Source organism: Kogia breviceps, chromosome 3 (genome assembly GCF_026419965.1).
Source record: "Kogia breviceps isolate mKogBre1 chromosome 3, mKogBre1 haplotype 1, whole genome shotgun sequence".
NCBI lineage: Eukaryota > Metazoa > Chordata > Mammalia > Artiodactyla > Physeteridae > Kogia > Kogia breviceps.
This window is the reverse complement of record NC_081312.1, coordinates 91,912,747-91,925,186: the sequence shown is the minus strand read 5'-3', so window position 1 is coordinate 91,925,186 and position 12,440 is coordinate 91,912,747. Positions and strand designations below refer to the sequence as shown.

The 12,440-nt window shown below is 39.2% G+C and overlaps 1 protein-coding gene across 2 annotated transcripts in view; it reads left to right on the top strand.

The window, feature by feature from the left end:
• The window catches only part of FBN1 (fibrillin 1), a 256,582-nt gene that overhangs the window by 34,878 nt on the left and 209,264 nt on the right, over positions 1-12,440 (top strand). For both annotated transcript variants that reach the window (XM_059058585.2, XM_067029215.1), the window contains exons 3-5: positions 191-273; positions 2,554-2,652; positions 12,192-12,287. In XM_059058585.2, the coding sequence (XP_058914568.2) occupies positions 191-273; positions 2,554-2,652; positions 12,192-12,287 (278 nt within the window). The remainder of the gene's footprint in view (positions 1-190; positions 274-2,553; positions 2,653-12,191; positions 12,288-12,440) is intronic.

The following is a 12,440-nucleotide window of genomic DNA, read 5'->3' as shown; positions in this document are numbered from 1 at the left end:
GTATCATTGTGTTAAAATGTCCCAAACTACTAAGCCAGCATTGAGTCCCATGAGTTTACTTTTCTTGTCTGCAAAGATTCATACTGTTTTAATAACTCAGGAATTTTTTCCTTTTATTTGGTCATATATTCTTTTTTTAAAAAAGAGTATGGAATTCTCGTGATTGAATTTGTTTTTGTTTTTGTTTCAGACCTAATGTCTGTGGATCACGTTATAATGCTTACTGTTGCCCTGGATGGAAGACCTTACCTGGTGGAAATCAGTGTATTGTCCGTAAGTAAATAGTCTGTCATTTTTCATGTTCTTGTTTTGTTGTTTTGGTTGCATGGTGATTCTTAGTATTCGGTCTTTTGTAACTGCATACCATTAATATGTTTATAGCAGAGCCTACCAGCTCTAAGATTTTCCTACTTTCTCTGAATCCAGCTTGGGAAATATATTAACTTGGTCAAACCACTGTTATACTTTAATTCAATGACTTCCTTTAGAATGTTTCTGAGATAGAGGGAATAGAGCCACAGGGATCCTTTGATCACGGTTTCATGTCACGGCATACCTTGTGCCTGGCTGCATAGACTATGTAATCACTTTGTGGGGTTTTGAAAAACAGTTTATCATTGCTGCTTTCCTTACTGTAATTTCTAACTGTGTTGGCCACCCACAAGCCCACCCAAACCTTGTATGTTGAATTTCAGTGATCGAGGCTAAAAGCAGATCTAACTCTTAGACAAAGGGGAGAGGAAGCAGATAGAGCATCATATGAGGATGAGTGAAAAGACTAGGGGAAGAACTCAGATAGTACCAGGAATTCCTCTACCGACTGTGCTTCTATGGCAAAGCCCCAGATTCTCATCATACCCCACAAATGTTGAGCAACAAATTACATGCAAAACAAGGTGCTATTTTCTTGCTTTTTTTTTTTTTTCTTTGCGGTTCGTGGGCTTCTCACTGTTGTGGCCTCTCCCCTTGCGGAGCACAGGCTCCGGACGCGCAGGCTCAGCGGCCATGGCTCATGGGCCCAGCCGCTCCGCGGCATGTGGGATCCTCCTGGACCAGGGCATGAACCCTCGTCCCCAGCATCGGCAGGTGGACTCTCAACCACCACGCCACCAGGGAAGCCCGCAAGGTGCTATTTAATGGTGATACTAAGTCAAGTTAGTTATGGCATCTGTCCTCCATGAACTTTTACAGTCATCATACCTGTGAAATAATTTTTGTTTTCAGAAAACTCCATTTGTATATTGGGAAATTTAGAGCTGAAAGGACACTAAGGAATTACTTCACCCCCCTTCTTATTTGGCCAAGAGTGGTCTGTGGAGAAGAAGAGATTTCAACCAGCATTCTCTTGGTGACCTGAAAAAGTTAATCCCTTTCCCAATTCTTGATTTTAACTAAAAGCAACTTACTCATTTGGCACATTGTGGTTTACTTCAAGATCAAAACTGACTCACTAAGAGAGGGATATAATGGTATTTGGAGTTTTCTAAATGAACTGGACAACAAAACCCTTTCCCTAGTGTTCTGTAGAATCTCTGAGAAATGCTGACTTCAGGTTTTAAATAAATGTTTGTAGGATCCTTTGACAACTTATTTCTTAAAAGTTTTCAACCTCCATCCTAGGCTCCTCTGATGTTTCAATGCACTGTCTATCAAGGGTATTATTTTTGGCCTTGTACATTTCATTTGCCCTTGCAAGTTTGTTCAGGAGTTTGAAGGAAAGGGTCAAGCCTATGAGTATAAAAAGTAGTGACCAAACCTTGGTCTTCTGTTAAATATAAATCATTTACCATTTGAACTTATTCTTTAGTCCAATAGCAGAGCATTTGGTACCAGTATGATATTAGTCTCCGGGTGGCATGAAAATGTTAATAATTCTCTAAAAGATGAATGGCTTCCTGACTGTAGGATCAGTACTACCGAAGTGGATTCACACGACTTCTCTCAGACTTTGGATGTAATTCACAACAGGACTAAATGTAGGATACAAGTTGCTCCATAGATCATATGTTCTCGACTGGCAGGGTCTTATCTAGATAAGTAGTCTTAGCAGGGCACAGTATTTTTATAAAAATTAGTAAACTTTAAGCATTTATAATAAAATAGGCTCCCAAGAATACTGCTACAACTTTTATATTATTACATCTTAAAGTTAGTATAAAAACAATGTGTGTGTGTGTGTATATAAATATACACACACACACATTGTTTTTATAAATATTTTATAAATAAACAAACAGGATTTTTGTCTATTTTATTTTCCCTTTATAGGATATCCTGGGCTTTTTGACAGATTGAGAGCTGTGGAATAAGCAAAGAGAGGCTGGAGAACCACTGATACGGATAAGGGAGTTGCCGAATCTTATAGCCAGAGTTTATTTAGTCCAACAGATTTGTTTTATAAATGAATAAATCTGAAGCCTAAGGTCACATAGGTCATGATGGCAAAGTTAACAAGGAACTTGATAGGCCAGGTTTCCTCACTTGAGGATTGGGGCCCTGTAAATCACCGTGCTCTGAAGCCATGTGCTAACAGACCTCTGGTTTTGTTCACAGCCATTTGCCGGCATTCCTGTGGGGATGGATTTTGTTCTAGGCCAAATATGTGCACTTGCCCATCTGGTCAGATAGCTCCTTCCTGTGGTTCCAGATCCAGTGAGTATAACATGTCATTATATATAATATTATTTTATGTGGTTATGCCCTATTTTCTCCTAAATTTGCTTTTGGCTTTTCTCTTGCCTGCAATACATTTTTTTTCACTAGAACATCTGCCTTCTCTGTTCTGCCCAAAATACTTGGAATGGCTTTCCTCAATCTGGGCTCTCATTTCCCTTCTTCACTTTTTATAGTGAAATTACCTATGGGAAATAGTTACTATGAATAATATAAAGATTATGGCTTCCTTCTGTGTAGGTATCACCTTATTCATTTTTGTATCTCCAATGTAAACACCATAAAAGATGCTCAATGAAATGATTGTTTAATGATGTAAACAATCATTTTTTGGCTCAAGAAAACTAAGCATTCTTCCTTGTGGTACTGAAATATGAATCTGATTAAACACTTTTTACAACTTGAGACCCCTGCTTTTGCAAGAAGAAAATGTAAGGAGTCATCATGGCAGTTTATCGGGGATGATTTATCATGAAGCACAAACATATTTTCCCTTTCAGAATTTTACCACTTTGTTCATTCTGTTCAGAGACTTTGCTTGCTTGTTCTATTGGTTTTTGTTTTGAAATGCAGGGTGCTCAGCAGTGAATTAGGGGAAATGTGGGGCTTGGGAAGGAGGTGAGTCATTGGTTGTTAAAAAAGTTGAAGTTCATGTCTATATAAATAGCCCCTCAACACGTTGACCATCACCAAGGCAAAAACTTAGGTTCCTTTTCCATTTCCCATTTCTGATGGGAAAATACACTCCTCTTACAGTGTGTTCTGGTATTGACAAGGTTTTAAGGAGAGTATTGTGGAATAAGTGCATTCTCTTTCATCGATTGCAGGTAGAGACTTCCGCAGGGTCAAGATTCATTACCTGTTAAGAGTCCTCACATTTAACCGTGGCTCTCATGAACCAGTTAACAGGATGGGGCAAGTAGTGCAGGGTAGCAGACCCTCTTGGTGTCCACTCACATACCTTGGCATTCACGGGTGACACAAGTGACTCTGCCTGGGAGCTCTGTAACATTTTTCTGGCCACGGAGCATGTAGGACAAGCTGGAAGGCTGAGGGGATTAATTAGAAGCACCTTTTAACCAATGACAAATGGAGAGTGTTAGATAAGTGCCCATGCTTCCTTGCCTCTCCTTTTGCATAACTGCAAAGTGTGTTATGCACTGTCTTCTGAAGTTCCCTAGTGGGATTGAGCCCTAGTTGCCCACAGTAGGAATAGGCTTGATAATGTACTTTATAGGCTTTCTTTCACTTTCCCAGTCTCTTACCAGTGTTTCCTGAAATTACTTCTAAAATAAACTACTCACATTTGAATTACTGTCTCAGAATTTGCTTCTGGTGGAAACCAAACAGATAGTCTAGCACTAAATACAGACAGTTGTAGGTTGGGATAGAAACTCCCCCCTTGGGCTGGGACTCATTTACTTATTGCAATGAGTGTAGCATGTTCTTACTTGATGTCAGATTGGTTTTAAATGTGTGTCCTCCAAGCAAGGGTAGGTTAGTTCTACATATCAGGAGCACTTGAGATGGAGGAATAGCAAGAGATAGAGAGCTCATCTGGCAGCACTTTGGGGAACATGTCCGATGTCTCCATCTCCATCAGGATGACCTCCAGGCTGCCTCTGAGGATTGAGAGCCTCGGTGTGGGGAAGGAGTCTACATATCAAGTTGGGAATAGAACCATCTCTTGGATGGGTTCTTGAACCAACCAACAACACTGCACTCCACTGGGGGAAGAAAATATTGCCAGATGACAAAACTGGGTATCCAGCTGGAAAAGTCTTCAATGATAGTGTGAGCTGCTAATGATTTAATCAAGTAAAAATCATGAGATGTGGAGAAAGGATGTTAACAAGAGCAGAGGGAAAAGCTGTGGTCCTAGTAGACTTTAAGCTAGCAGTGAGGTAGGAGGAATATAGTGGTAAGGTCTTGTGGGCCAGGTTAGGGTAGAGGCTGAAGTTCAAGACATGTGGGTGGTACTCTCTGAGATGGTTTGGGTTCATCTACAGTACTTGGACATTGGACAAAGCCCCCAAGTAGCTGGTGGATGAGAGTGGTGTGAGGGAAGATATGGTTTCATCAGGGGTTTTGAGGCATTTGGAGCCTTTAAAATCGTTGGCTTGGACTCTACCTGAACTAATAATGCCCAGACAGCTTGCACAACTAAAGATGGCACAATGTTTTAAATGAAGGGTAGCTGGGGATGATCAGAATTCATTTCTGATCTTTTTAAGTGATGATCTAGGGAACAGCTCTGCCATCCTATAGAACTTCCTGCCCGTGGTGTGGTAGACAGATTTGGATAGATCACTTTGCTAACTGCCCTGCTAACAGAAGAATAATCCAACTCAGTGAAATGTTTGCATTCACTACCTGTGGTTCTGCTAAGAGGGAGTCAATATCATTTTATCTGTATTTCCTATAAGAAACTTTGTACTTGTTATGTGATGGAGTCAAGGAGGTCTAGGCACGTTGTAGGACCTCTGAGGCCATAGTCTTCTCATTTGAAAATATAAAGAATGAAAGGAGGGTTTTTCTTTCAGGTTATTTTCAGCTTGTGTCCTGTGACTTTTAAAATAGAAAATGATCTCTTAGTGGCCTGAATGAGAGATCGCATTTCCAGAAAGTCCAAATTGCCAGCCAGCAATTCCTTTGGACACCATGAAGTTGTGGCTTCCCTTAACCTATCAGGAGTCTTGCTGCCAGTCATTGAGGCACCAGGGCAAAAAGAGGATTGGCTAGACAGGGTCAGAGCGGGTTTTCTAGACTTTAACTCCAGGTCTATTAGGACTTCTCTCTACTCTCTCAGTCTCTGAGGCCAGAGATGGATCCTGAGCAATCCTAATTCTCATAAAGACCTGTCATGGGTGATCCATGAATTCATTCAAACTCTTCTTAAATATATAGAAATATAAAATAGATTATCTTCTTAAATAATATACAGTATGTTGTTATAAAAGGTGCTCCCTAAATTTCACATTTTAGACTTTGGAGATCAATTTTATGTTCATCCTGTTTTATTCTTTATGTTTTTAAAAAGGATTTAAAAATTAAACTTATTATTTTGAGATAATTGTAGATTCACATTCAATCATAAGAAGAGCTGTGTAGAGATCCTGGGTACCTTCTATGCAGTTGTCCCCATGTTAACATCTTGTGAGACTATAGTGCAATATCACAGCCAGGATATTGACACGGATACAGTCAAGATATAGAACATTTCCATCACCACCAGATCCTTCATGTTACTCTCATATTCATTTCCTCCTACATTCTCCTTAATCCTGACCACCACTAATCTGTTGTCTATTTCTATAATTTTGTCATTTCAAGAATGTTATATAAATGGAATCACACAGTATGTAACCTTTTGGGACTGGCTTTTTTCACTCAGCATAATTCTCTGGAAATTCATCCTATTGTTGTTGTTGTATATGTCAGTAGTTTGTTCCCTTTTATTGCTGAGTAGTATTATGCACTATGGATGTAACACAGTTTGTTTAGCCACTCACCCATTGAAAGACATATGGGCTCTTTCTCGTTTTTTTGATTTTCAAACAAAGCTGCTATGAGCATTTATGTACAGGTCTTTGTGTGAACATAAGTCTTTATTTCTCTGGGATAAACGTCCAGAACCGCAACTGCTGGGTTGTATTGCAGTTGCATATTTAGCTTTTCTAGAAACTGTCAGCTGTTTTTGGAGTGGCTGTACCATTTTACATTCTCACCAGCAATACATGAATGACCCAGTTTCTCTGCATTTTTACCAGCTTTTGGGGTTGCCACTATTTTAAATTTTAGCTATTCTGATAAGTATGTAGTAATTACATCATTGTAGTTTTAATTTGCATTTTTCTACCTGCTTTTGATGTTTAACATCTTTTCCTGTGTTTGTCACCTGTATATATCTTCTTTTTTTGTCGTTTTGAATTTTATTTTATTTATTTTTTTATACAGCAGGTTCTTATTAGTTATCTATTTTATACATATTAGTGTATACATGTCAATCCCAATCTCCCAATTCATACCACCACCACCACCACCCGCCACTTTCCCCCCTTGGTGTCCATACGTTTGTTCTCTACATCTGTGTCTCTATTTCTGTCCTGCAAACCAGTTCATCTGTACCATTTTTTCACCTGTATATATCTTCTTAAGTGAAATGTCTCTTCACATCTTTTGCCTAATTGGATTCTTAACTATTTTACTGTTTATATAATTTAAATACTAGCTCTTTGTCAGATATGTGATTTGCAAACATTTTCTCCCACTCTGTAGCTTGCCTTTTCATCTTCTAACAGGCAAAACTTTAAAAATTTAAGTCCAATTTATCAATTTTTCCTTTAATGGAAAAAAATCACGCTTTTGGTTTCAAGTCCAGGAACTCTTTGCCTAGCCCTAGATCCTGAACATTTTCTCCATTTTTTTCTAAAAGTTATAGAGTTTTACATTTACATCTGTGATCCATGTTGAGATACTTTTTGTATGAGGTGTGAGGTTGAGGTCTAGGTGTAGTTGATACCTGTGAATGTCTAATTGCTCCAACACCATTTATTTCTGAAAAGGCTATCCTTTGTCCATTGAATTACTTCTGCATTTTTGTCAAAAATCAGTTGGGCATATTTGTGTAGATCTACTTCTGGGTTCTCTGTTCTATTCCATTGATCCATTTGTCTGTCCCTTCTCCTATACCATACAGTCTTGATTACTGCAGCTGTGTGGTAAGTTTTGAAAATTGAGTAGACTAATTTCCTGCCACTTTATTCTCCTTTTTCAAAATTGTGATTCTAGTTCCTTTGCCTTTCCATATAAATTTTAGATTTATCTTGTCTGTGTCTACAAAAAAAATCTTTCTAGGATTTCGATAAGAATTGCTCTAAACCTGTGTGTCAGTTTGGCGAGTATTGGCATCTTTACAATTTGGAATGCCTTTTAGTTGGATAAAATTTTATCATTTTTAATTCACTTCAGTTTAGTTAGAATTTGGGGTGCTGGTACTCCCAACATGAATCCAAGCTCTAAGGGTGTGAGAAGGCCAGGGGAACAATTGTAGAGCAGTGTGTTAGTGAGTTTGAGTGAGTGTGCTGCAACCACATGCTGAAAGTGTAAGAACACTCATAGGATGGGAAGGTGGTACTGTAGCTAGTCTGGAAGAAGTGACCTTGGAAAGATTTTTCAGGGTGGTGTGGGATTTATATGAACAAGAAGAAGAGGAATGGGTGGAATCTGCTCAGATTTGTCCATAGAAACAGTTGAGCTCTTTGCTTTCTAGTTAGCCCTCTATGGAAGTGCCTTTGTCACTGCTATCATATAACTTGTCTTTCTCTGGACCATTTGCAGCTCTGCTAGGTTTTTTGTTTTGTTTTGTTTTGAGACACTTTAGTGAAGTTGCTCTTCTAAGGCACCACAGATTATTTATGCACTTAAGGAAAATGTCATTGCTGTTATCTCTCCCAGCGAAAATTATTTCTGTCCTGCAATGACTATGGTTGCCCCTATGGACTGTTGTCTCAGGTGTCAAGTCCAGAAGTTAGTCTAGCTGTTTAATTTGCCTTGTATTTTTCCTAGTGCCTACATTAAAATCACATGTTGCCATATAGATACTTATTTGCAAATTTCTCCCAGTGTTCTTTCTGCCCCTTGTGCCTGCCAAGATAATGGAAGTTTTTAGAATCATTCCCAAGCTAATGCATCCCAAAGAAAATCATTACCTGAGAGGTATGTTGACCCATGTGCCAGCCCTGCATCTCTCTTGTTCCAGTAGCATGTTTACATCACTCTCTTTTGGTTGGTTATTTTAAGAATTAACTTGTGCTGGGCTATAATCTAAAGAAAGTTTCTTCTACTCTTTCTGATACCTGGAAAATGGAGGGCATTCAGTAAATATTTGTTGAATGATTGAAATGACTGACTGACATCTTCTGGAATGAACATAAAATTTGTTTGGGACTCTATGTGGATACAGGTTAATGGCAACATTTTCTGTTCGTTCTAGGATGTTGAGCCTTACTTATAACCCTTTGAGCCTGTCTGCCCATCTTTGAGGGGGAGTTCTTCTCAGGGCCAACTGCACGTGGCAGCATAGGCCTGTACACTGACACTTAAACTCCCCTAGTATTTTCAGTTTCTGGTAAAATCTATTCTAACTTGAGGTATTTAGAGCACCATATGGGTTCAAGTGAAGCCCTTATTTTTCAGTTGGCTTTTTCTAGCGACATAGAACATGGTCTCCTAATTGCCAGACATCTGGAATTCTTTGTCACATCAGAGTAAATTTAGAATATGCATCAATGGCAGGACTCAATCAAAAATAAAAGCAGTTTGTATATATATACTCTCTAAACTGTTACTGCTGTGTAGTGAAGCTACAGATCTAGTTCCTTTATTTCCCCACAGAAATCCTGAGTGATCACTCCCACCTTTAAGGAAATACTTTTTCCCCTGAAGATCTAAGACTCACAAAGAATGCAAATTTGGTAAACATGTTTGTGGCAAATCAGGAGATTAGGATGCTGTTATATCTGTTGATGAGCTTGCCCCTCTGGCCCAAGGAGACATGGTTTATTGGTTTATTTCGACCACTGGACTAACCATGTCTTATTGTTTCACATATCTGACCAGGTGCTTTTATTTTTTTAAAGGAGAAAGAATATTTTATGCTGGAAAAAGTTCACCTGAAAGACAGAGTAGGAAAAAGTATAAAAGCATATCAGGGAGGTTTTTATGATATTACATTTAAATGTAAGCTTACCATTCTTACTTTCTTCCCAGAAAGAAGAATTCATTCTCTTTTTCAATTTGAACAAATAATGTAAAGTCACTATTTAAACTACTGTTAGCTTTTTTATCTCAAAGTAGCTAAATGGCTTTGTTGCTCATGTGGGAATGGAAATTAGCTCTTGGCATGAACCACTTTAATTGAAATCAGTTTGTGGGTTGAGTTCCTATGCTGCTTGACAGATGACATCATTTCCTGTGCTTTTCCCAACCCTCACTGTTTTGCTAAGATAGGATGAAGCTAAGTCTAACTTCAGATTTTAAAGCAACTATACACCTTTTCCTGACCTACTTAGAATATTATCCAAATTTTTCATCAAATCATTTCTTTTGTATACTTGTAAATAGTTTTTTAGTTAAAAAAGCATTTTGGCTGAGACGTTTTAATAGAAATCGTAGGAGCCTAAAATAACTTTTAACCAGTTTTCTGGGTTGGATGATTTGTATACCAATGCTCCAATAAAGGAGTTATTTCTGCTTTTATATATGGGGAGACAAAGATAAAAATATTTTTAATAGCAACCTATTGAGTGCTGTATAAGTGCTTAGGCAACTACACAGTCTCAGTGTTTGAGCATAGCTTTTGGTGTCATTATCATGGAGCATGAATTAAGTAAACAGAAATTAATTTACCAAAGTTTTATACAGCACCTGTATACAGGCAAGGGATGCTCTGAGCACTTATGGTGACATAATTTTTTTTTTCTGTAGTGGGAATTTCTTTTTTTTTTTTTAACATCTTTATTGGAGTATAATTGCTTTACAATGGTGTGTTAGTTTCTGTTTTATAACAAAATGGATATAATTCATGATCATGATTCTTTCCACACTCCCCATTCTCATGATGCCTTTAGACAAATGTGCTGGGATAGGAGAAATAACTTTAAAAAAAAGTTTGATTATATAACATACATTTCCAGAGAGAATTATTAAGTACTCTGGAGTCAGAACAAAGAGGGCTAGTATCTAGTGGGGGAGGGAGGAGAGAACAGAAATCAGAAAAGATCAAAGGAAAGAACAGACATTTGCGGTGGGTCTAGGAGATAGGTAGGGTTTCAGTATTTGGTGAGAACTGTGCGTGTGTTATATGTTAGGGGTTGGGGCAAAGGGACATAGTGACAGGTTAAAGAGGAGATTCCGTGAAGAGACTAGCACAAAGTGCCAGGCATTTGGTATGGCACTCAGAAATATTTGTTGAGTGAGTGAGTGACTGATAAAGTACATTGGGGACTGAGTCATAGAATGTATTAGGAGTAGGCAAAGCAGCCCTGAGCACAGTCTCCGGATCGGGGCACAAACCCGTGTCCCCTGCATCGGCAGGCGGACTCTCAACCACTGCGCCACCAGGGAAGCCCATGGACGTAGGGAGTCTTTGATGGTGTTTCAGGAAGTATGTGACATGTTCTCGAAAAGGTGCCTCACTTTCAACTTGACTTAGCTCTTCAGTACTCTCTGAGGGCATAGTAAGTATTGGGTTCTGGCACCTTCCTTTTCCCTGTTGTCATGCTGAGATTTGTGTAGCACTTGACGAAAATGGCCCTTTCTCCCGAAGTCAGCAGCCTCTTTGGGATTCTGAACTGAGCATCCTAACAAGGGGTACTGAAGAAAGTGGCTGCTGAGAGGAGTCTCCTCTCTGCTCTTGGGAGAAGATTTGGACCCTGTGCTCCAAGAAGGCTTTGCATAAGAGCAAGCATAAGCAGCTGATTTCTGCTCTTACACAGAAGAAGGGCTTTTCGTCCCCTGATGTGAAATTGTTGAGCCTTTTTCTCTAGGGATTTACTCCCACAGCTTGGAGGACAGGGCAGAGTGAGCCAAATTTCCATGCCCAATCCTGGCATCCTTGTATAGGGATGTGTCAACAATGATTAATTCGATCAAGCCCTTAGTCTTCTCCAAGTAAGGTAGTTGACTGTTTCTAGAGGACTAAGGAACAGCCTGGGATTTTGAGAGTGCCTAAATTACTGAAGCAGAGGCAGCCAGAGCCCTGGAGGAGCCCGAGCCCACACCGCGCTGTCATTCTCTCTCCCAGGCGTCTTTCACTCCAGCTCCTTCTAGCGCCTCATCGTCTCAGTCTGTCAGCCCGCCTGCCCCTTGGTCTTCCTGCTCTGGGTGCTGAAGCTCTCACACTTCTGTAGGTGACAGTGTGATAAACAGTGGGTTTTAAACACTGTGGGTCTTAGTTGGTTTAAGATTACAGTTTAAACCAGCAGCTCTTTCTGAGCCGAGTCCAGCTGTCTCTGTTATCAAGAAGTCTTGTTATTAAATGCCGTTGTAGGTATTTTTTCCCTTCTTTTTGCTGCCTCCAAAATTTCTTTTAACAACATTTCTTGGAATTTGTCACCCTGAATGTTTTCCTGCCCACCTACCTGGGACTCTGCATCTTTTAACAAGAAAATTATTGCCGTCATAATCTTGTCTCGTCTGGTCCCTCAGGCGCTATTTTCTTCTTGGTGTAAATTACAGAAATGACATTGAGTGGTAAGTTCTGCTAAATTAGAGAAGTCATTGAGCATTAGTAAAGTAAGTATCGAAGAAACAATTACATTGCATTGTAAATGATTTTATGCGCACAAAACGACATGTTTAGCATTGTCAATTAGGTTATTTCTGCATAAATATATGAATCTTGATAAACCATTTTATTTTCTCTTCAAATCACTGCAGATCGACTCGTGTGAACTGTTGCTATCTATGTGCTTAAATTGCAAAAATAAATCAGTCTTTTTTTTTTCCTTTTCAAGTCCAACACTGTAACATTCGCTGCATGAATGGAGGTAGCTGCAGTGATGATCACTGTCTGTGCCAGAAAGGATACATAGGGACTCACTGTGGACAACGTAAGTAAACCATAGTTATAAGTATTCTAGATGTTAATCTATAGAGACAAAGAGAATACAGAGATAAGTGCTGGTGGATTTTCTTTGATTTCCTGGGACATGGCATTTTTAGAGATGTCCAGTGACTCTCACAGGTGAACAGATCACTTACCC